Source organism: Manis javanica, chromosome 5 (assembly GCF_040802235.1).
Source record: "Manis javanica isolate MJ-LG chromosome 5, MJ_LKY, whole genome shotgun sequence".
In the NCBI taxonomy this organism is placed as follows: Eukaryota; Metazoa; Chordata; class Mammalia; order Pholidota; family Manidae; genus Manis; species Manis javanica.
In genome coordinates, this window is record NC_133160.1 from 161105617 (window position 1) to 161129964 (window position 24348).

General features: G+C 44.6%; 1 protein-coding gene across 5 annotated transcripts in view; it reads left to right on the top strand.

Moving 5' to 3' along the window:
* Positions 1–24348, top strand: part of FAM184B (family with sequence similarity 184 member B) — a 141732-nt gene that overhangs the window by 50921 nt on the left and 66463 nt on the right. For 4 of the 5 annotated variants that reach the window (XM_073237798.1, XM_073237795.1, XM_073237799.1 and 1 more), the window contains exons 2-5: positions 17875–18627; positions 19345–19480; positions 20596–20735; positions 21309–21515. In XM_073237798.1, coding sequence (XP_073093899.1) covers positions 17920–18627; positions 19345–19480; positions 20596–20735; positions 21309–21515 — 1191 coding nt within the window. In that variant the 5' untranslated portion in view covers positions 17875–17919. Of the gene's footprint in view, positions 1–17765; positions 18628–19344; positions 19481–20595; positions 20736–21308; positions 21516–24348 lie in introns of all 5 variants that reach the window. The other variant, XM_073237797.1, reaches the window with a different exon arrangement.

Consider the following 24348-nt stretch of genomic DNA (forward strand, 5'->3'; position numbering starts at 1 on the left):
ATGTGGGACTTAGAGGTTCAGTTGAAAGAACGTGGGAGGCCAAGCTATAAGGAAGGCCCAGCTGTGGCTCTTCCATGCTGACTGTGTGACTGTGTAGAAGTCAGTACACTCCTGGGGCCACAGTTGCCTCCTTTATGAAACGAGGACAATGGTCTTGGTGACATCTTGCTTACAATCTTAAAATTCTGTGAATATGTTCACCTTTGTTTATGACATTTATTGATTCCTTTTGAATCTCTGTTCAATATTTGAGTAATGTCACAACCAGGTATCATTTTTTAAAGGTCATTGTGTTTATCTGGTACAGTTGAGAAATTTGTTGCTAACCTTTCCAATTTAATCTGAAGATTCATTTTAGGAAAAAAAAAACACAGGTCTGAAAATCAGGGGACAAGCTCTAGGTTCAGTTCTGCCCTAAAGAGACGAAGAATATTGGCAAAATTGCTTGAACATTCTGAGCTTCTGCTTCCTCGTTTGTACATAACACAGTGGGTACAGATTTGGTGAAAGGCAAGATCTAACTAACTTTTTGAGGTATTTCCAAGGGGGAAACAGCCTGTCACTCCTTTTTCCTTTTACTAATGGAAAGAATCATTGATGCTTTCACTGGACACATGGCAGCCCAGCCAGAGACTGTGTCTCCCAGCTTCCCGGTGGCTCAGTGTGGCAGGGGATCCAGTGCAGGGAAGTGAGAGAGGTCAGGTATGCATCCTCCAGTTCGTCCCATCCTTAGAAACTGCTTACCCTGCACCTCCTCTGTTTCCCCTTCTTACCACTGGAGCTGCTGCAGACATGAGAGTGGCCTTGGGCCCGGATAACAGAAACTTCAGGTTAAGAACTGATAAAGGTTGAGGACAGCAGAGCTGAGCCCTCATAGGGCAGAGCCTTCCACCCACTAGGACCACCACCCTAGTTATGAGAAGGAGAAAATGAATTCTCCTTTAGCGTCTTAGCCTTCGCCCTACCAGTCACGGAATTAGGAATCACTTCTCCTTCTTGGCACTCTTGTTGTCTTGAAATGGTTTACACAGTGGTTAAGAAGTCAGGCCTTGGAGGGAAGGTCCCAATTTGGCTGCTGTCCAGCCCCATAATCCCAGCCACAGTACCCAACCTCTTGTGCCTTGGTTTGCACGTCTGAAAAACTGGGCCAATAATGCGACTTACTTGCTGTGGGACTATTGTGAGGATCAGAGTAGAAAGGGTGAGTAAAGCCGTGAGGAAGTGTTGGCTGCCATTGTGATTATTACTGGTATTATTGGGGTCATCCTATTATCATCACCTCTACCATCTATTTATGTCTATTTAAAACTGGCTTGCTGAGCACACCAGATTTTGGAAACCCAATGAAAACAGTCACCCTTCCTGAAGTCAGCACTCTGGGATTCTCCATACACCTATTTGACCCAAGTTTAGTACCATGCGTGGACATGTGTCCTAAAGGTATCTGCTGCTTTTACATTTATTCTGCTTGTAGTGTCACCTGCAGAGTGATTGAGCGTGGCATTCGCTGTGCCCACTATCCTGCATGCTCAGCAGCCTCTCAGGAGCCATTTGACCTGAAAGCGGAAGGGGATCAATGAGGTCAAATGAAAGGTTGAGTAGAGAATGGTTTCTTTTTTGTAATTGTCATCCTTACATTTGCTTTTTGATTGTGAAAACAAAAAACAATGCCAGTGACAGGGGTTTAAGGAAGAAGCCATAAAAATTGTCAATTTTTCAGTTAAAACTTTCCGGTTTAATCAAATGCAATATTAGATACAGAAAAGCTACATGATTAATTGGTTTGTATGGTTTTCGTTTAAAAAAATATTTTCCTTTCCTTTGATCGTTTTAATTGACAAAGTAAAATGTACTCTGTGGAAAATTAGAAAAATGCAAATAAGCAAGTTATTTAAAAAAAAAAAACTTGCCTATAATCCCACCGCCTGGAGAGAATGATACCAGCATGCCCGGAACCCTTTGAGGCTTAAATCAGCATTTCTCCTGGCTCCCAGGAGCAGCATCTGCTTCCCCTGCTCAGCTCCAGCCCGCAGTCTCCCAAGCTCTTTGTCACTCTGGGCCCCAGTTCCCATCCCCCCACCCGCAGGACCTTTCTGCGCTGCCCTGGTGCCCGTAGGAAACCTAAAGAACTCTTAGCAATTCCCGAAATATGTTATGAGGGCTATTAATTGACTTCATTAAAAAAAAAAAAAGGAAAACCTCAATGGCCAATTCCTGGGACAAAGAGTTAAACAAATAAAGTCTTTATAACAGAACTGCTGCAATAGTCCTCAAGCCTCATTGACCTTGAACCCCTTGTTCACCTGCATTCCCTTGGGGAAATATGATTTTAGTTCTACCACTTTGTTTACTAGGAGAGGAAACAGCTTTCCTAGAGAGATTAAAGGACTTGCCACAGGTCTCACTTCTCCAGAGGCGCCGCACTGGGCCTTGCAACTCAGCTCTACCTCGCAGGGCTGTAGGCCTGCGCCACTTCCCACACGCTGCTTTGCGTACTCCTGTGTGAGGGTGCACATGCTTCTTGTTTCCTCTCTGAGAGCAGAGACCAAGTCCTGATCTTGGTCTCCTCCAGCTCTAAAGTTGGTGCTCTGTGACCCCTTCTTAGGGGCAGGGTTATCAGCTATCGTAGACATTTGTTCTTGCTGACACAGTATCCATTCTTTTGGTCCCAGAATTTCCAATTTCTTTTGAGATGCCAGCCTTGTATCTCACTTCAGTCTTCAGTACATGTAGTTGAGGCAGGTCAGCTCATTTTCCTGGATCCCACATGACCTGAACTTAGCCCATCAGTGTATTCTATCCCCTTGGCCAAAGGGATTAGCTTAGAAACTATGACTCTGCTTAGGTGAATAGTCAGCCTTGAGACTTTTGTCGAAGTAGTTGACAAAGAGGAGCTCTCTTTCTGGGCACATGCTAAGCTGGTGAAAGGTAATGCTGATGCTGTGGTGGCTACTTTGCCAAGGACCTGTCAAAGTAAACAGCCAACTCAAAGGAAAGCAAAACTGTGAGATGGAAAGGGATGGAGGCAAGATGATGTCATTTGAGAGCCTGGAACAATCCATACCTGAAGCCTGAACTGGCTCTGAGCTTTTCAGGTCCATGAACCAGTAAATCGCCTTTTTCTCAGCCTAGTAGTTTTGAGTTTCTGTTTTTGTATCTAGAAGAGCTCTGATTAATAAATCTGTACATTTCTAGGATTTGGTTTCTAAAACAAAAACATTTTAGAGGGGATTCACATATTTTTACTGGAAAAGAAGGATCAGGCTAACACATGCTGAGAGGACATCGTTGCATTATCCCTGGACCTTTCTATTTTAAAACAAAGAAGGCAACTTTTGGGAGTATGTACAACATTCATCTTCTACCCTCTAGCACTGGCGGACTTTAAAAGACTGTCTCAGGCCTCTCAGCCAAGGGAAAGAGCCTGCCACCATCAGTGAAAAAAGAGATGGTTTTATATTTAATTTTATTATCAGAACATACCCTGGGAGCCTCCCAGATGCTCGCATCCACAATGTGCTAATAGGGGTTTGTGTAACCCCCAGACAGCTAATGGGTTTGAGCTGAGGGAAGGGAGCTCTGGATTCAGGGTCTGAGACATATGAGGTGCTCACCAAATGTTTACTGCAGAATAATTTCTACTACTTTCTGACTGTATTACCAAGGATGAGTAAATTTCATTTTTTAATTAGTTAGTTGGGGATAGTAATTGCATGCCTCTCTTCCAAGGCAGTCCTGCATAACTTCGCTTGCACAGATCATGTCTGAATGGTGTCTGCTCTCTGTCATATGGATTCTTCCCTAATTTTTTTTTTACATTACTTATTCATTCACTTATTTGCCCTGTGTTGAATTCTGGACCAGGATTCTGCTCAGTGGTGAGGATACAGTGGTGTATAACAAACAGTCCTGCTAGTTCACCTCAACAACCTCTCACTGAGGACCTACTGTGTGCCTGTGAGTTGCCTGGTTCAGGATTTGGCATCTGGATGCAAAATGTAAAGCTGAATCAGTCATGACTCTGTCCTCACAAAGCCAGGAGGCTCTGCAGTGTTGAGTCCCCCACAAATCATGTCCCACCCTCAGGTACACTGGGGCAGAAACAAGTTTGAGAGCCACTGCAGTGGGGCATGAGCATCCTAGGAGGATTGTGCAGGGCTCTAGTCAGCCCTTGAATTTAGAAAGTACAACTCTAGTGAGGCCAGGGTTGAAGGGGCCCTGAAGTAGTCATCAGGACAGCAGTTTGAAGGCAATGCTTCTAGAAACTTTTGGGCAGTAGAGAAAGCAAGCTTGCCCTCAACTTTACAAAAGCCAAATACTGTTACTGTTGTTACATGTTTGTTCCTAGAAGAGGTTTGTGCAAGGCTGAGTCCCAGAGCTCATTTCTGAAGGCAAAGAGTGGCTACTGTGAGCATGGCCTCTGTTATTTGTCTGTAGCTTGTTTCCTTGTCTCTTGGGGTGAAGCTTCAGGCAGCACTTCCTACCTCATTACACCCAGAGCAGCAGTAAGACCCTCTTAAACTCTTCTCCCTGTGGAACCCAGGACCTTAATGGAAAAGACAACACATTTATGGAAGCTGAGCTGCTGAGACGGTGATAGACCAGCCAAGTGGAGGCAGGGCGGCCGGAGCATCTCCCTTCGGGCGTGGGGAGGCGGTGTGCCTCAGGACTTGGCCCTTCCTTGTCAGAATCCGTTTCTCCTTCCAGGGCTTCTGTCTCAAGCTTAGACATTTATAGATTAACTGATGCAGAACAGTTTGATGGCATATTCCTATCCTTCAAAAAAAATGTAGATCTTTTTTTCTGATTATAACTGAAGCACACATTCGTCATAAAAAAAAATAGGGGGAATGCACAAAAGCAAAAAGAGAAAGAGAGAGAGAGAGGGAAATTGATTACCCTTCATTTTTACCACCCAGAGGTAAACCCTTGGTCATGTTTTGGTATATTTCTGACCCTTTTCTTTGTTGATGTGGGTGTATGATTTTAAAACAAAATCAGAACCCTATTGCATCTTTTTTACTTTAATCTACAATGACTTTTTGAGATCCTTGCCACTGCAGGCTGTCATGGACTCTGTTCTCATAGACCCTGGTAGACCAAGTCAGAAACAAAAGATGATCTGCCCTGAAAACTTACCCCACGGTGGCTCTTCTGTTTCTGGTGTGCAGGGTAAGCAGGTAACATCTACCTTATCACCCGTACGTTGAGAATCAAGAGTGTCTAGCAACACGCCCTGCTGCTGTACTCGAGGCCATATGTAATCAGAGCACAGAAATTCAGCCATGGCTAAGAAGGCAATTTGTAAATGTGACCTGCGTATCATAAGTCAATCTTTGGGTTCTGTTAAGATGTTACTTAGGCAAGAATATTTAGCTTGAAACATACTGTTTACTGAGGATTTTGCAGAAGATACAGTAAATGGTTTGGAAAATGTTTAATAAGACTTTGCCCCCACCCCCAGAGAACAATGGATGAAATTAAAATTATTTTACAGTGGGTATTCGATATATTTATCTTTCATGCTGTGGTATTTACCTTGTAAAGCTTCTTTGTGAACTGGAAATTGCTAATAACCATAGCAGTCCTTGTTATATCATTTATAGGGAACAAATGGATATGTGTGTCCATATAGATGTGCAACAAAGCCTGCTTTCAGAATTTACATGTATAAAATGGTTCTCTAAACAGGTAAATTTAAAGATCTACTATTTCTGCCTTTGAGTTCACACAATTTCATTTGCATGTGGTTATAGATCTTGATGTTTCTACTTGGATTGCTTTGTTAAAATATTTCCTGTGAAAGGAAATTAGGAATTCTTTGTATTGGTTTTATTGACTGAAGAGGTATCGCTAACACATATGCATATCTACTGACCAGACTGGCTAACCAAGGGCACTATCCCTAATCTTTGCTTTCCAAAAAGCTGTAAGCAAGTCAGTCAAGATTTGAAAGGCAAGGTCCCAAGCCTGCAGCCAGGGAAATTCCCTGGAGCAGGTGGGCTGGGTCTGTGTGTTGGCCTGTGCCAGAGGCAGGGCTCTAATGAAGAGCCTTCCAGAGAGACTGCCCTCACCGTGCACGGAGTCTCAGCCTAAATTGGTTTGGGAGACAGTTGGCTTCAATTCCTCAGAAGCTTATGCCTCACAGCCCAGTGCCCTGCACTAGGTGCCTGGCAACAGCTCTCTGATGGGTGACAGTGAGATTTAGCATCTTAGATCCATTTCAAGCCCATATGCTTGCAGGAACTCAGCCTTGTTTGGGACCTTTTCCAGCCCATTGCCGCAAAAGAAGGGGCTGCAACCACATGAACTCTGGGCAGTTCAGCACTCAAATTCAGGGCTTCCTTCTTAAGACCTAGCAAGTCCTCTATTCTGACTTGGTTTACTATGTGTACAGGCGTTTGAGTCAAGAACTATGACCATGACTCTTCCATATTCTGCTGTCCCAGGATGCTAGGCTTCCGGGGTGGAGTGGTGTGGAAAACCCCTCAAGCCGTGCAAGCTGGAGAACCTCTGGACCTTTTCTCTCTCCTCCATCTGACACTCAGCGAGTCACTGGCCCTGCCGTTCTCCTCATCTCCTCCCCCTGCTCTAATTCCAGCCTTCCTCCGCATCACCCTTCTACCTCCTGCAGGCCCCTCCCTGCCCACCCCACCTTGCACTGGGACTCCACTCTGCAATGCAGGCAGCGGTCCCAAATTGTACGAATGGAGAGCGTATTACCCAGGGTTCTCCAGAGAAACAGAACCAACAAGACATATATATATAACTGCTTTCAGATCTATCTATCTATCTATCTATCTATCTATCTATCTATCTATATTATATAGAATAGTACATATCCAATAATATATTTCAGATAGGCCCAGCCTGCACATATAAATGTGGAAGTCGGTAGCAGGTAAAGCATACATAAAATCATGAGACTGGATAAGACTTCAAGGAAATGTTTGTAGAGAAAAAGCCTGGGGCCTAAGCTCTGGGGAGCTCCTGTTTGCAGGATGAGAGATGAGGAGGAGCGAGCCGAGGAGACGAGAAGGATCAGTCAGTGGGTCAGTAGAAGGGTGATGTATCCCAGAATACAAGCGAAGACTGTCTCTCAAGGAGAAGGTGATTTCTTAATTAGATAAATGAAGACTGAGAATTGGCTATTGTCGTGGCAACATGAAGGTCATTAGTGCAACAGTGAGGAGCCATTCTGGGGATTAGTCAGGCTGAAAGCTTGATTGGGTTCAACCCGGGAAGGGGAGGTGAGGAATTAGTGATAACAAGTATAACAAAGTATTGAGTTTGCTATAAAAGGGTGCAAAAAAATCAAGATGGGGTTTTGCTAATGATAAAAATTACAGCACTTCTGTTCGTTGGTGGGAGAGATCTGTTAGCGATGTTGTGGAGGGAAGGGGGAGAATTACTGGAGCGGTGTGATTTTCCCTCCCTTGTACCTTTGTCTGTGACCCTGCAGACTTCTAGCGAAGCACCTTGGTACCCCCACATGCACTAATTGGCTCACTTGTCTCTCTGAATGTGTTTCCCTGCAATAATGGTGTGTAACAAACAATCCTAAAATCTCAGTGGCCTGCAACAACAGTGATTTATTTCACACTCAGGTTGGCTGCTGCTCAGCTGCTCTCTGCTGGGCTTACTTGGCTGAGCCCGGCTATCCCTAGGCTTTAAGCTGAGGTCCAACCTGCCCCACGTGTCTCTCATTCTGGGACCCATGGCTACGCTGCGTGACTCATGGGTGCCAGAGGGTAGAAGCACAAGCCAGAACACATGAACAGATTTCAAGCCTGTTTGTAACAAGTCCACAAGAATATTCTGTTGGCCAAACAACTCATACATTCAGGCCCAAAACAGAAGAAAAGTAAATGCTGTCCACTGACTGGGAGAACCATGGCAAGGAAAGGAAAGGGAAAAAACATGGGCAAATAATATCACCTACCACACTCTGCTAGCCTCTAAGTCCCTCCACAGAACAATTTTATTTCTTCTGTTTTTCCAGTGCCTAGTACCATACCTAGCATGTAGTAAATGTTGTAGAAAACATTGAATTAAAGAATATTACCAGTTTTTTTCTAAACATGATGATGGTTCTATTTCTTTTAATTTTGGATCCAGAAGGACTGTTTGATTTACTGCATTTTGTCTCTGTGCTCTCCTAAGCCTCTTGGGAGGTTAGTAAGAGTCCTTTTCCTAGTGGTAAGCATCTTTGTTACTTCACTATTTCCTTCAATTTTCTAGGCTTAAGCACAAGTCTTCACTCTCTCTCCTCTACTCAGACAAGTAGGGAAGGGCTACCAAGATCTTTGATTTGGGCTTGCAAATTCCTGTCACCTGAGTGACCTGGATGGGGCTGCAGCTGTCAATCATGCTCTTTAGCAGCCTGTCCAAAAATGTCCTTTCTTTGTCTTTTGGAAGTTCTCAGAACATAATCTCACTTGATCCAGTGCTCTATGGCTCCCCCAAATCCTGTGATGGTAGGGATATAATTCCAATGCTGTGCAGATTCAAATGGGCACTGGATGTCAGGTAACTCTAGCTTCAGCAGTTGGCGAGGGATTTGCCCTATGCCAAGCAGGAGTTCAATGTGTCTCCCTTTCCTCCCTCTGCTGCCTGCACAGCTGCTGCCTTCACTGCTGCTCTTACTTTAATGAGTTCCTTCCCTACTTACACTTGTTGGACTTGTTCAAGAGTTCTTTCTTGATCAGAGTCAAGAACCCTCCCCCATCCAGGCTGAGGTTTCACCTAGTGCCCAGGGAGAGACCTCCCCAGATGTAGCTGTCCTGCAATAAAGTTAAAAATCATAACAGCATTTCTTGAGTATTTACTGTGTACTAGGAATGCTATTAGAGGTTTTAGGTAAATTAGGTCATTTTAACCTCCAAACAAATTTGCAAGTTTGGCATTGCTCTGTGTCATAGATAAGGTGACTGAGAATCAGAGAGGTTCAGTAATGTACTCAAGTTCACACAGCTAGAAAGAGGTGGAGCTGTGATGTGAACGCAGGCCCAGCAGGCTCTAAAGCTTCCTTCTAAGCATGTTATATAATCTTTACATGTTCAGTTAACCCACCCAATGTCAGTTTCCTCATCTGTAAAATAGGGATAAGCATGAGAATGTCCATTTCATACAATTGTTGGGAGATTAATTGAAAAGTCATCTGTAAATTACCTGGCCCAGTGAAGCTTATACTCTGAGCACTCAACAAACATTATTTTCCTTTTTATCTTTTCCATTTCAATTCTGACTCCTGCAGCCAGACTTGATGGAAACTTTCCTTAGGATCTGATGTTCATAATCAATTAATTAGAGCTTTGTTAAACCTACAATACTCAACCTCCAAGACCTTAGCAGGCTCTCTGCAGAAATTTCCTCTATAAGCAAACCATTAGCATTGAATTTCTAAAGGCCTTGGGAAGCTTTTCCAACTTGCTCAGTATTTTTCTCTTGGATGCTTAATTATTCATGTCCCCTGATGGAATCTGAAATAGCCTCCTCCTGAGGAGGTGGATTTATAAATAAGGGTTGGGCCAGTAGTTTTGATGTTTCAGTTGAGTAGGTGGTTAAGTGAAAGAAGCCAAGCAGATGACAGGAGAAGGGCTGCCAAGTGACTTGTCAGGCACCAAGCCCAGGAAAAGGGTGAGTCTGCTCAAAAGCTGCTCAACAATTTCAGATGTTGAGGGTAGGGTGAGCACGTTGTATCTCCAAAAACAAGGGGTGTTTCTTTTTGAAGGCCTAGTGTGAGAAGAGAGAAGGAAGAAACATTTAATGAATACCTACTATGTGCCAGACACTTCAGAGTTGTAATCCTATTTGATCCTCAGAAGCATCAGGTGCAGGTTATCTCTGTTTCATAGGCAAGAAACTGAGGCTCCAAGAAATACAATAACTTGAGCAATTTAAAAAATTATAAAAGTTGGGAGGTATACATACCAAACAGAATTAGGTTTGTCTTAGAGTGACAGAAAACCCAAATGCGATCTGGCTGGGATCAGTCCCGGGCTGGCGAGGCCCTTCCACCGTGTCAGAGGCCCTGGCTCTCCTTGGCTCGTTGTTTGCCACCTCAACCCACGGTGTCCGCTTCATGGTCCCAGGTGACAGCTATCAAACAGAAGACTCATCCCGGAAGAACTAATGACGTGTCTGCTTATATCCAACTGAGCAGAACTAAGTCACATGGCCACTCTGAGCTAGAAGGGAAGCTGAGAAATGTGGCAACATGTCCATAGAAAAGTTAGGGGTTTTATATATTCCTAAGGATGAAGGAGAGAAACAGATGCTGGACACAACGGCAATCTCTGCCACAGGGATGTAGAATCTAGGTCTCTCTCACAGAGGACCCCAGCTCCACCAGTCCTACCATACTGTCACCTTTAACAGAAATGCCCTTGCCATGGAAATGTCTATCAGGCTTCAAGTGCCCCATGGACAACCATAAGATCCGGGTCTCCTCAGGGGCTTCCTGTGAGCCAGACACCATGCTATACATCTTATAGCACTATCTCCTTTAATGCTTCAAAGACCTTATAAGCAGGAACTTTATTTTCCCTATTGTACAGATGAGGCAACTTAGGCCCAGCAAGATTTTACAGCATGGCCAAGGTCACACAGCCAGCAAATAGCACCTGGATCCTTACATATATGGCATCCATACAATGGCAAATAGGACCTGCCCTCAGGCAGTGTTGACTCCAAAGCCTAGGAGTTGTGCTCGTCTCCTTCATGTGCGGTCCCACTTCAGAGCTTTTGCTCCTGCAGGTCTCCCTTCTGGGATCCTGCTTTTCAACCTCCCTTCATTCCTTACAAAGGCCTTCTTCTATTTAACAGTAAGTACACTGAGAATCTGAATCAGCCCAGGCACGTGCCAGGTGCTTGGGGAACTACAAAACACACATGCCAAGGTCCCTGCTCTTACAAAGCTCACATTTTAGTTTGACATCTAGCACCTAAATGTCCATAATGTAACATGAAAGGGCCGTAGCAACCAAGTGGTCCAAAGTGTACTGGAAGACAGATGAATGCGACAAGGTTCTATTATCAGTTTGGACCTAAAGGACACTTATATAGGAAGTGAAATTCCTTATACCTTTCCCCAAATGTTCCAAATAAAAGTCATTTATCTTGCATCTTTTCCTTTTTTCTAAATTATTCTCATCTACCTTTCTCCAGGGCACCCCTCCTTCCCTTGGTCTTGTTTGCCCATCTAGCCATCTACCTACTCTATCCCACTTCCCTTCGTCAGTGGCTTTGGGGAAGAATGGCCTTCACACATTGTCTCTCTTTACCTGCCCTCCACTCTCTCTAACCACACCAGTTCACTTCTGCCCCCAACACTGCACTAAATATTACCAAATACTCTGGCTTTTTCCCAGCCCATAATTAAGAGTCCAAGTCTTTTTTTCTGTGGATAACAGGTACATTCATTATGTAGGGTATCTGGTGTTTCTGTGTGTTATCTCACGTAGCCCTCAGTACATGGCTCATCAGCTTTAGGAGGTTGATGCTATTGCTAATCCTGCTTTTCTGTTAGGAAACAGAGCTCCAGAGAGGTTGAATCACCTGCCCAAGGTTGCCAGCTAGGAGGTGGTGAAGTTGAAACTCCAACCCTGGGATCCGAGCTCTCATTCATTCCTCCTTCAAAAATCAAAGAGACAATGCTATATGCTAGGACAGTAGGAGTGGGCCAGCAATTAGAGCTTCAGCCTAAGAAACATGGTAGGGAATTGAAATAGCCCCTGTGGGGTAAAGGAATAGGGAATTACTACAAGACAAATCAATGAAATGGTGTCGGCATGGAGAGCACAGATGAGGTTGAAAATACTACATACAAGTTGGTAGCACCCGACAAGAGCTGAGGCGGTTGGGTTGATCTGGTGTTGAGAATGCCAAGGGCGTGAGGCTGAAGATGAGCTGGTGGGGGATTTGAAGATGCCAATGAGAAGGTAGTGGAAATGACTGACCACAGGGCTCAGGCTAATAAAGGAGGAGGGTTAAGATAAAAAGAGATCTTTGGAGACTATAGGAGAAGAGAGGGGTCAAGCCTAGAGAGCAAGTTTGCAAGAGTGAAGAAATGGAGGAGGAAAAAGAAGAGGATGTCTTGAGAGGAGGCAGGATATCCCAGGGGAGTCCCAGGAGTGTTATGAACATGCACACACATCTCCACATTGCACAGGAAGAAAAGCTTGGTGCTTTTGAATGTTCTCAAAACTCTTCAAATTAATTTTGTGACACAAAATGGCATCTCTCCCTCTTTCCATGATGAGAGGAGACATCTTGTCCATTTCTTCACTAGGATACTGTATTAATTATGAAGACTTGAGACTTTTATTTGTTGTATTAATAAGCAAAAAATCGACCTCAAGTATACCAACAGGAATGGGGGAGAAAAGATTATAAAAACTTTTTGCTTAATAAACAGTGAAATAAGAAACATATCAATAATCTTCCACAGAGAAATAACTTAATATCTATCAGGAACAAAGAAATAAATTATAGCACATCCATGCAATGGGATATATAGCAGCCAAAATATAAAAAGGAGGAATTTCTTTATATATGTATAGAAATTGCATAACCTCCAAGATCTATTGTTGTTAAAAAAAATCATGGTGCAAATGAATGTGTATGTGTATAAAAGGGTGAAGAATACAATATATGAAATATAACATAGCATGCTTTATGCACATACTATCCTTGGAGTAACCTTCTAGGGAAGGGAGTCAGGAAGGTGGAAGTGAGTCTGGCACCCCTAGAAAGCTAGGATCTCTGTAACCAGATCTCAGCCTAGCAGAGTAGTTGGGCAGACTCTTGGTAGGGGTAGTTTGGGGACTGTCATTGCAAGACATCATGAGTAAATGTCCACATGCCAAAGTGCCCTCAGATATTGTGTGCCCATAGTGTGACACCTTCTCTGCTTCCTTTAGCCTGAGACCTGATCTTGTGTTACTCAAAAGTGTGCACACAGCGAGCATTTTCACAAGACAGAGCAGACTCACATAAGCAAATATTGGACATACCTGACATTCTTAGGACCCATATCTAGGGGAAAATGGTTCTACTCAAATGAATAAAACATTTGCGTTCTTCACTGAATGTTTTTGTGGCATCAGGATATACAGGATCTTCAGCTAAGTTTCCTGCTCTACAGCTGTCGAATGTAAGAACACCATTCTCCAAGATCACTACCAAAACCTGTAGCTTATTTTATCCTTAGTGGAATCACCAATGTCAGATTTCATGGAACAACCTTTTCAAGGATGTTTTGTTCTTCACAATAAGAACCCCCATTTATGTAAGATTTACCAGTGGCACAAGCTTGACTCTATGTAATGAAGTCTTTTTTTTATCTACTCTTAGGTGTGCAGAAGAGTTAATATAGCAGGCCTGAGACTGTTTGTACTAGAATGGCCTGCTTGCAAAGTGGGCTCTTGACTGGCATATGGGAACTTGGCTTTCCAAAGTGTTCCCATAACCCAAACTGATCATAGCAGCAACCTATTCCTAAACCATTTATGCAAACAATATGATTTATACTAAGCACCTTCTTTCCTCCTGGGTGTCTGGAATTTTGGTATTGTGAGGCATAAGTTGCCTATCTGACTAGCCCCCAGTAAAAACCTCACTAAGTCTTAATTGAGCTCCTTCCATAAACAGGATTTTTTGTGTGTCGTCCCAGCTCCTAGGGAAATTAAGCAAGTCTGTATGGCTGTCCTGGGGGAGGACTCCATGTGGGGAGGACTCCTGAAAGCTTGTGCCTAGTTTCCTCCAGACTTGGTCCCAGGCACCTTTTCCTCATTTTTACTTTGTACCTATTCACTGGAATTACTCATAGCCATGAGCATGACTGCATGCTGAGTCCTGTGAGTTCTCCTCACAGGGTAAGTATAACAAATAAACGCCAAGAAAGACTTCAGACTCAACACAACAGTTTATTTCTTATTCATGTAAAGATTAATACCAGTGCTGCTGGTGGGGGGAAAGCCTTTCTACTTAGTCACTGAGGATGCCGGCACCTTGTGCTCCACCTTCTTTTAAGGCATCTGAGTCCTGTCCATTGAGTTTGCAGATGGAAAAAGAGACTATGGAAAGGTTTTCCTCTTTCTTAACTCTCCTCTTAACCTTGACCCCTTCATTGGCCCCCAAATGGCGTACATCACCACTACCTCTGGCTCCGCTCCATTGGCAATCACTCATCAATTGGCCCACCTAGAGGCAAGGGGTCTAGGAAGTGTGGTCTCTGTTCCCTGTAAGCAGCTCTGTGGATAGAAAGCGCAAATCCTTGATGACCTGCATCATTATCATAATTGGTACTTATTATGGACCTCTGTGTGCTCAATTTCAGACCAAGTGCTATGAAACAATACTAAGAAGTCATATCGTTCTTACCCGTGCAAAGGTAGACATTTAAAGGGAACTGGTCGCCCCAAGGATGAGGAGACAAGGCTCACTTTTTCTGGGAAGAAAGTCTTCTTTTCATTTAGACTCCTTCCTCTCTGTTTCCATAGTAACTAGTGCTAATCCCTTTCATAACATTATCACAGAGCATTGAAACTTTACATATTCTTGTCTGACTCTCCTACTGAATTATAATGTTTTTGAGGTCCCAATTTTCATTGTCTTACTGACCAGCATGTATCCCTGGTGCACAGCCCAGAACCTGGTACATCTGCAATGTGCAGTAAGCATGTCCATGAATAGACAGTGAATGGCACAGTGAGAGGTGGTGTGCTGCCATGCTGTGAGCCTGTTCTTTGGAGCTAGTCAAATCTGATCATGTGTGAATTTGCAGAAGTTACTGAACTCCTCTGAATCTCAATGTTTTAATTCTTAGAATGGAGAGAAAAATATCAACTTGGCAGCATTGCTGTGAGGATTTTCTGAGACTATGAATGTGTGCACAGCACCTAACCCTGAGCTGGGCACATAGTAAACTCTGTAAAAATGGTATTTACTGTTAACACAAATGACAGCCAATGGGATTGCAATTTCAACATTTGCTCCCTCAGATACAGTCTTGTATGGAAGCCCTTAGAAACCACAGAAATCAACAAAAGTGGCCTAATTCTGTGCACAAGTGATGAGATGGAAGAGCTGTGGAGAGAGCAGCTTCATTTCATTGTGGAGTCTTCCTGGGAAGGTGAAGGACTTCCTTCCTGTCCTTGACATCAGAGAATATTGGATTCTCAATGTAGTACTTATTCTCCCAAAGCTTTGCAAGACATCAAGGTCATCTTAGATCTTTACAACTACACCCTTCAAGACATAGCTCTAATTCCTTCATTCACTCATCCATTTGAGAAATACCTCTAGAGTGTCCTGGAGTTGGGGACTTGGGATGACTAGTGATGAGCAAAGAAAACCAGTCTCTTTCTTCATGGAGCCTACATTTCAGTGAGGGAGACAGGCAAAAATACCAATAGTCACGGTACATGTGGGCAGTGAAAAAATCTCAGGCAGTGTCCTGGATATACGGTTGTTCTTTTTCCGAGTTCTAGAGTCTCAGAATAAGGTAAGCTTATTAAATATAAGTGTCAGCTCTAGTGGTGATATTTGGCCTTTCTCCACAATTGTTTTGTAATCATGCACACACACACACACACACACACACACATTTTCCAAAACTTCCTCTTATGTAATGTTTCTGATTGGTCTACTCTTTATTTCAAAATCATCTAAGTCCTTGATTTTTTGACTCTTTTAAAGCAATGGAAAGCTTTTTAATTTTTTTCTAAACTATATTAGGGAAGTCCCAGTGTAAAAACTTTTCTTCTCTGATTTCAAGAGGGGTTCCTACCTACTTTACTTCCACCAGGCTCCCTGCAACGGCCCTCAATCTCACCATGGAACTTGGGGCTAAAAGGAATACAGCATGGAAAACATGGGTGAAGGCTTATTAAGTAATGGGAAACTGACAATGAAATTATAGTCTAGTTGTGTAGACTCAAGAACAAGGAAAAACCAGCAGCCCGTAAAGATTAGGGGTAGCTAAATGTGAAGCTGTGTGGTGGAACTATGAAGAAGAATATTTCTTATCGTAAATGCCCAAGGGAGCTGATGGAGTATTTGGCACCTGATTCCCAGCCCAGCCTCTCTTAGATCGTGATTAGTAAGTTCAACAACCCACCTGGTACCACTGAGCCCTCTGATTTCTCAATCTCTTGATCCCTCACCTCCAGCGATCTTGTTCTTCACTCTACCCCCCTTTGCCACCCCTCGCCACACACTCCCTTTGCCATACCCTTGACCTTGTCACCATCAACCTCTTCTGCTCCTCCTTCCCCTTGTTGGCTCTTGAAAATACCTAAACTGCCTAGTCCTTCTCTCCCTCTGTCACACTCACCAAGTAAAACCTCAGCTTGAGATGACCCATCCACCCTTCCTTTCCTTCCCTGAACTCACTCACCCAAACATGACTGAAGAAAACCTCCGAACAAAGGAGAGAACCGCAGCTGCATAAACTCAGCCTTGGCTGCTGCAAGGCAGTTCGCACAGTTCCCTTTCCCCTCCCCAAAGCCTAGTCCACACCTCTCTCCTCAGCCTCCCATGCTTCCCTTCTGTCCTCCAGCTCTGCACCCTGTCAGTTACTGACCTTCCCTCTGAGCTCCCTGAGAATGTAGAAGTCACCTTGTCACCTCTCCCAGGTGACAGCATCCTCACTCTTCTGTCATATGTTCCACACACCATTTCCGTCTTCTCCCTCCGCCCTGCTTCCACAGAGGATGTGCCCTCCCTGCTCTCAAATCTGACTCTGCTGCTACACTTCTCAGGGATTTCACCCTTTGTTGTCTCGTCTCACTCATGGGGCTTCCCTTCCCGTGTTCTCCCTGCAGTCATGGGGTCATTTCCCATCACCATGCAGACATGCCCTGGAACCTTTCACCAAGCAAACACTGCATAATGGTATCCTGATTCTGTATCCCCTTCCTCTCGAGCTCAGGCCTCCTCCTCTGACCTCCAGACATTTCTCTATTTGTCTTGATGCCATCTCCACCAGGCTATCTAGAGGCATATCAAATTTAATTTGTCCCAAATAGAATTCTTGGTTTTCCTCCCACCTGTGCTATCTATAGTTTCTCCCATTTGGTAAACATCTACCTGCTTCTCTGACCAAAAATCTGGGAGTCATTCTGCATTCTTGGGTTCTGCCATGCTCCTGCTTTCTTTCATTCTTGTCCCCACACATCCCTCTCTTGTCCCTGAAGTCCTGGGGGAGCAGTTGTGGATTTTCAGCTGTGAGTTTTTCATAGATGGCCTTTATCAGGTTAACAAGTTATCTTGTATTTCTAGTTTGTTGAGTGTTTTTATCAAGAAGGGGGTGTTGGATTTTGTAGATGCTTTTCCTGTGCCTATTTAGACAACCACACAGTTTTGTCCTTCATTCTATTCATGTGGTGCATTACATGGGCTGATTTTGAGATGTTAAATCAATTTACATTCCTGGGATAAATCTCACTTGGTCATGGTGAATAAATCCTTTTTGTATATGGGTGAATCCTATGGGGCAGGGCAGGGGAAGAATCGTTTGTTTGTTTTGTTTCCCAATGTGTTCTTTTTCAACAAATTAGAGCTTTAAGCCCCCCACTGGATTCCCATGGCACTCCAGGGGTCCCCCACGGAGCTCCATGGCAGATAACCTCGGTGGGACTTCATACAGTATCACCCCTTACTTTGCTTCCAGCACTTCCCCGTCCTGCTTCCCTGCTCCCCTGCTGGTTTCTCCAGGCACAATTTCTAATAAATCATTTCCACACACATCCTTTTCTCAGGCGTGCATCAGCCTAAGTCACCGCCACAGAGGAGAAGCATCTCTGGTCCCGTCACCCCTCACACATGCCCACAGTCCTGGTGCTAACTGGGCTCTGGACTTTCCTGCAGGTGATTTATGCCCTGAACACCCGCCAGGATGAGGCAGAGGCCAGCATGGAGGCGCTGCGGGAGGCGCACCAGGAGGAGCTCCGGGACGCGGTGGCGGAGACCAAGGCCAGGCTCCTGCAGGAGGAGGGCCGCGCGGAGGAGGAGGCCCTGCTCCAGCGCATCCGGGCCCTGGAGAGCGCCCTGGAACTGCAGAAGAGGCTGACGCAGGAGGCGCTGGCCCAGTCGGCCACATGCAGGCTGGAGACCAAGGAGAAGGAGCTGAGGGCAGAGGCGGAGCACGCCGAGCGGGTCCTCACCCTCTCCAAGGAGATGCTGGAGCTCAAGGCTGGCTACGAGAAGAGGCTCCGGCACCTGACGGGCCGCGAGGCATCCCAGTGGGGGCGGCCGTGCCAGGAGAGCCCAGACGCGGAGGCAGAGCCTGGCCACAGCCCCGAGATGCGGGACGTCCTGCTGGAGGTGGAGCGGCTGCGAGGGGAGAACCAGCAGCTGAGCCAGGACTACGCCCGCAAGGCCGAGGAGCTGCAGGCCACCTACGAGCGGGAAAACGAGGCCATCCGGCAGGCCATGCAGCAGTCGGTGAGCGAGGCCCTGTGGCAGTGGCAGGAGAAGGAGACAGACCTCCGCAAGAACTTCCAGGTCCAGGAGTCGGCCCTGCAGGCCCAGGTCAGGAAGCTGGAAGGGGACCTGGAGCACAGAGGCCGGAAGATAAGTGACCTGAAGAAGTACGCCCAGAAGCTGAAGGACAGGACTCAGGTAAAGCAAGAGGGATAACAAGCATGGTCCTTAATTTTGAACATCTACTATGTGTCAGGCTCTGCAAGGAGCACTTGACTTCTACTAAAGCATTATTACCTCCCCTGAGTTCAACTACATTCATTCCACAAATATTTATTGAACACCTACTATGTGCCATGCCCGGAGCTATGGGCAAGAGACACCTGGTGAGCTGGACTTGGTCCCTGACCTCAGAGAGCTTATAGATAAGAAGAAAAGACTGAAATTGAGAGGTTTAAGTATTAACCAAGCTGGGCATGCAGCTATAAGTTTTTGCTCAGGTCAGCCTAATTCTGCAGGCCTACTCATTCCATTAGCAACTAGCCTGGGGCTTTGCATTCATGGGGAGCCATACCACTGACAAGTCAGTTAGTTATGTGAGCCCCAGAGACTCACAGAGTCACATCTCCAAAAGGAGCAGCGGCTAGTAATCCTAACACACCCTGAGCATTTTTCTGTCGCAGCCATTTTATCCCATGTAACCCTCACTACAGAGAGGTTGAATAACGAATAACGTGCCCAACCAGAGGAGGAGTAGGCATCTGATGGGCACTGAGCCACTGAATTCCAGAGGCTACGAGCTCATGCGTGACCTTTCAGATGCCCACCTTCCAGATCCGACGTCAGTTCTGTGTACATAGGATGTCTCTACACAGAACTGTGCCCAGGGAAATGAGAGCCTTTCTGTCTGTTTAGGACCTGGACATGCAGCTCAGGGAGGCTCGACAGGAGAACTCAGAGCTGAAAAGCACTGCAAAAAAGCTTGGGGAGAAGCTGGCTGTTGCCAAAGAGAGACTGATGCTGCAGGAGTGTCATGGGACAGAGAAAACTGGTGAGATGCCCTGGAACAGATTCCTTATGCTGGAAGGTTAGCCACCAGGCTGGCCTGGTGCCACTTGCAACCTTGAGAATGTTGTGGGAGCAGAGCAGAGGGGCACTGATCTGCCTGGTGGGCCAATACCTAGAGGTGCCACAAGCCAGCTGTCTATACGGCATGGTGCAAAAATACCCATTGTCCCCAGATATTCCCCAACATGGCCCACCATCACACCTGGATTTCTCAGCATTGGCTTTCCCCCAGCACCTAGACAACACTTTATATACTTTTAGCATCATTTCACACAGTGACGTTATTGACTCTTCCCCATAATTTTGTGAGATAGGTGTTTTCAGTATTTCAATTACAGGTGAAGAGATGAGGCTGAGAAAGGGTAGGTAGCTGCCTCAAGGCCATTGGTTGGTGGTAGGACTGGTTGTGTGTAAGAATATCTGACTGCAAAGTGCCTTCCACTGCTCCCTCCCCACAAAGTTCTTGAATACCGACAGTATGATCAGCTTGACAGTAGGAGATATAACAAAGGCATAAAACATGGGCTCTGCCTCTGGGAGCTTATGGAACTGCCCACAGCCGGGGCAGCAGGTGGATGAAGTATCTGGGAAAGAAGAAATCATCATGGGCTGCAAAGGTGTGGAGGAGGGGATGTTCGGGTTGGAACCAGAAGTGTATGAATGATTTAGAACAGTGGTCTCAAAGTAGGGCATGAGTACCTCCTCGGGAAATATGGGAAGAAAAGAATGAGCAATTCTAGTTATATTTACTTTTTCTTCTATCCTTCAAATTCCTTTAAATTTAAATCATTTGAATGTACATATGTCCAGGGACATGTTCATTTTTTTGTTAACTTAGAGAAAACACAATCAAAAAAATTTGATGATGACTAGTTTGAGAGAGCAAGGCAGCTATGTGAACTCAGGATGTTGCTGGTTGAGCAAAGATGACAGTCACCACCTTGGTTGTACTTGGCCAAAAAGCCATGGTGCAGGGACCATGCAGGGGAGTGGTGGGCAGAATGTTGAATAGCAGAATGGGGACCCGACTGCAGAAGGCCTTGGACACGAAGCCAAGGCCAAAGGCATTCCAGGTGATGTTGAAACCTATGCTTGCAGATGACATGAAGATGGAGCTGGTTTCAGAGCGTGAAGTCCTAGGGAGAGTGAATGATGTGGAAGTCTGCAGTCTCCCTCCTCACCAGGACCAGGCATTGCCCAAGGAGTGTCCCTGCATGAAAGAAGGCACAGATACACAGGTAGTGTCTGACCCAGCTCTGGGGTTGGAGAGGTCACAGGAGGCTTTACTGGAATGAGCTTCAGGTAGAGGGCAATTCCCAACTATGACAGATCCACTCAGAAACAGCAGGTCCCTTGGCTTCAGGCATGGATGTGTGGATATGAATTTCCAGCCAACTTCTTGCCCCCTTCATGTCATTTGAAACTAGGAGTCTGGGAATGTAGCAGAATCCTCCCAGGGTCTTACTGGCTCCCGGAAACTGGAAACTTGCCTAAGATTCTCCCTGTACGTTCCCAAAGCAAACAGAGCATTCTTTAGAAACCAGTGGAGTATAGGCTGGAGTATCTTATCCCACGACAATAGATGCACTATTCCAAAGAGTCCTTTTCTGATGGTGGATAAGATGAAGTCTCTTAAAAATATATATAGTCTTATAAACTTTATTGCACCTTGGGATATATGCTGTAAAAGTCAGTGTGAAAACACAGTGAAAACACAGTGGAAAAACACTGAAAGTTGTACAAAAGAGAAATGGTGATTCCTGCTGCTTGTCCCTCCCTGGCAGTTTTACAAGACCTTTTTCTTTTTACAGACCAAGAAAGAGGCAAGTATTGAGACAGAATATGTGAAGCAACAATATGAAGAAGACCTTCGTAAAATCAAACATCAGACAGAAGAGGAGAAGAAACATCTCAAAGACCAGCTAGTGAAGCGGCTGGAAGACCTGATCAAGAAACACACCATGGAAATCAAATCTGTTCGCTCTTCTGTGGAGGCAGAAAGGAAGACGCTGCAGAAGGTGAGTCACCCTTTCAGACACCTTTCCGTTCCGTTTTTTTCTTTCTTCTGCCTCCCTCCTTTTCTCTTGTATTCCTTCTTTTCTTCCTCAAATATTTTTTGAGCTTCTACTCTGTAGAGATTTAAGCTAGCTCTCTGACCAAAGAAAGGTCAGGGTCTCTAGGGGAAGATGGGGACACCCCTAAGACCATGAGACAGTATAGTGCCTGGAGTTGTTGACATGGGGCAGAGTTATATCATATGAGCATTTAACTTAGGATATTCAACTCAGAAGAAACAGTGAGAAATAACATGAAGCAAACACTGAGGCCTGGCAGACTTCCTGGATTCAAATCCCTGCTCTGCCACCCCCTCGCTTTGTGACCACAGCAAGTTATTTATCTGGGCCCTCAGAGGGAAATTCTGCATGCCTCCAGTTCCTCATTTAGGAAAGAGATGATGATTGTAGCGCCTCAAAGAACAGCTGCAAGGATTAAATGAGTTGATACATATGAAAAACAAAGCATATCACAGTGCAGGGGGCTCAATAGGCAGTAGGTGGATGCAGGTTTTTAATCAGTGGCCTGGCAATAGGACAGATTCTCGGCCTCTGGGTGCTGGTCCAGTTTCCCACCACAGGGGGCAGCTCTCTGCTGAGAAGGAATGCAAAGCCTCATCTCCCGTTTGCTAGAAAAAGCAAGTAACAGGAAAAGAATGAAGTGTAAATCAATATTATTGTGAACACAGGTGGTGCTTAATTTTTACAAGAAAGCCTCTTTATAGTCCAAGAGGCTTCATTATCAGCTTTGAGCTTTCGCTGAAAGATAATCATGTATCACTAACAAATGCAGTATTGTGTGATGGTTAAGACTGGTAGGTATCAATAAATATGTGTTGGGTAAATAAAGGAACTCCTGAAAGATACAGATAAGTCGTGGGTCTAAGATCTGACTATTCCACTAGCTGTGTGATCATGGACAGGTTCCTTAACCTCTCAGAAAAAACCTGATGTCTAAAAGAAGGATAAATACTTTGAGAGGTTGTTATGTGAACTAAATATGGTACCATACATAAACCCTTAACTCGGTGCATAGCATAGAGTCAAAGTTCCATAGACAGTGGCCAGGACTAGTTATGTGCACTGGGTAGCATCATGTTTGAAAACATTTTTTGGTGCCTAGTATACTCTATATTTTGTAAAGCACTATTCTTAGGGACATATTGAATCCTCCCAACAGTATTACAAAATGGGTTTTCTTATCCCCATTTTAGAGATAAGAAAGCTGAGGCTGGAAGATGTTATGTGTCAACTCACCCAGTGAGTGGTAGAGTATTAAAACCCACAGCCTCTCTCCACAGCTCACGGTTTCCCATCCCTGTGCTGGGTAGGAAGCAGCTGTAGTGAAAGTATTTTCCTCCCCATGAGCTGTGACTGGTCGCACAAATCCACTCCTCAGACAAACTGCCAAACACAGTTCCCATCCTGAGCCACAGTCAGTCAGTGGGACAGCAGGTCTCCCAGAGCTACAGGTTGCCCCACTAACCTGTCAGCCAAGCCTGACTCTCAGTGTTGAAACCCCACTTAAGCTATAATCAGGGGCATGCATCCATGTTTTTTTTTTTGTCATTTCTATAAATTGAGCATATAAATTAGGCCATGCAGATTAGGGGAAGGTAAAGGCATGAAGAGGCCCCAAATCTAGGATTCATGGTCTAAAAATGCAGCTTTTTCACCTCTAGAGTTGAGTGCATTGTTTCTTTGAGCCCTTTGGTGTGGGTATGTTGTGTATTCTGAAAGCTACCTTAACCTGAAGAAGGCACTGCAGGAGAGGCTGGAGGTGACCTAGGGCCTTGTCTGCCTTCCTTGTCCACAGGATCAGTTGATATTTGTCACTTAATGTTGATGGAACAGAACAGAGCATACATCCTACAATTAGCTCTGGCCTCCACTGATTCTAAAGAAAGCATGGAAAGATTTACTGAGTGCCTCCTGAGCTGTGCTAGATGCCTCTGCCCCCCACATCTCATTTGAAGCACTAGGATTGCCAGTGGCAAGCATCACAAACCCACCCTGGGTAGTGTAGGCAGAAAAGGAATAAAGTAAAGGGTAGTGAGTCTTCCAGCTTTCTGGAAGACCAGGGAGCTAGTCAGCTCCCCAGCCCTCAATGATGTCCCAGGTCCACTGCAGAACTGATGACAACACCCCTACTGCCACATCTAAATTGCCCCTTTAATCCTTTATGAAATATTCCTGTTCTGAAGTCTACTTTGATTAAAATATAGATATTCTATTGTTTTTATGGTTAATGTTGCATGGTTTATTTTAAACCATTCCTTTACTTTTAACCTATTTTTGTCTTTCTGTTCAAAGTGCTACCATGGTATACCTGGGTCTTACTCTTTTATTCAGTTTGATGCTCTGACTTCTAAAGGTCATCTAGACCACTTACATTTAATGTAATTATCATTAAGTCTACCATCTTGCTGTTTTCTCTGTTTATGACATTTATTTTCTTTTCTTCTTACCGCTTTTTGTTGTTTGCTTTTGATTCATTAAATCTTTTTTTTGGATTTGCCTTTTTTATCTCCACTAATGATTTATCAGCATGCAATTTTTTCTGGAAGGGGGCAGGTGTAGAGTGTGCTAGTGGCTGCTCTAGGATTTATAATTTGCATCTTTAATTTTATGCCTGTCTGCCATCAGATAATATTATATTACTTCATATATATGCTATATATATATAAGAAGTTTTATATATATAACTTCATGGAACAAACCTAATAACAATACCTTTCCATTTGTCCCTTCCTTAGCTTTGTGTAACTGTCATATATTTTAATTTGCACATGTTATA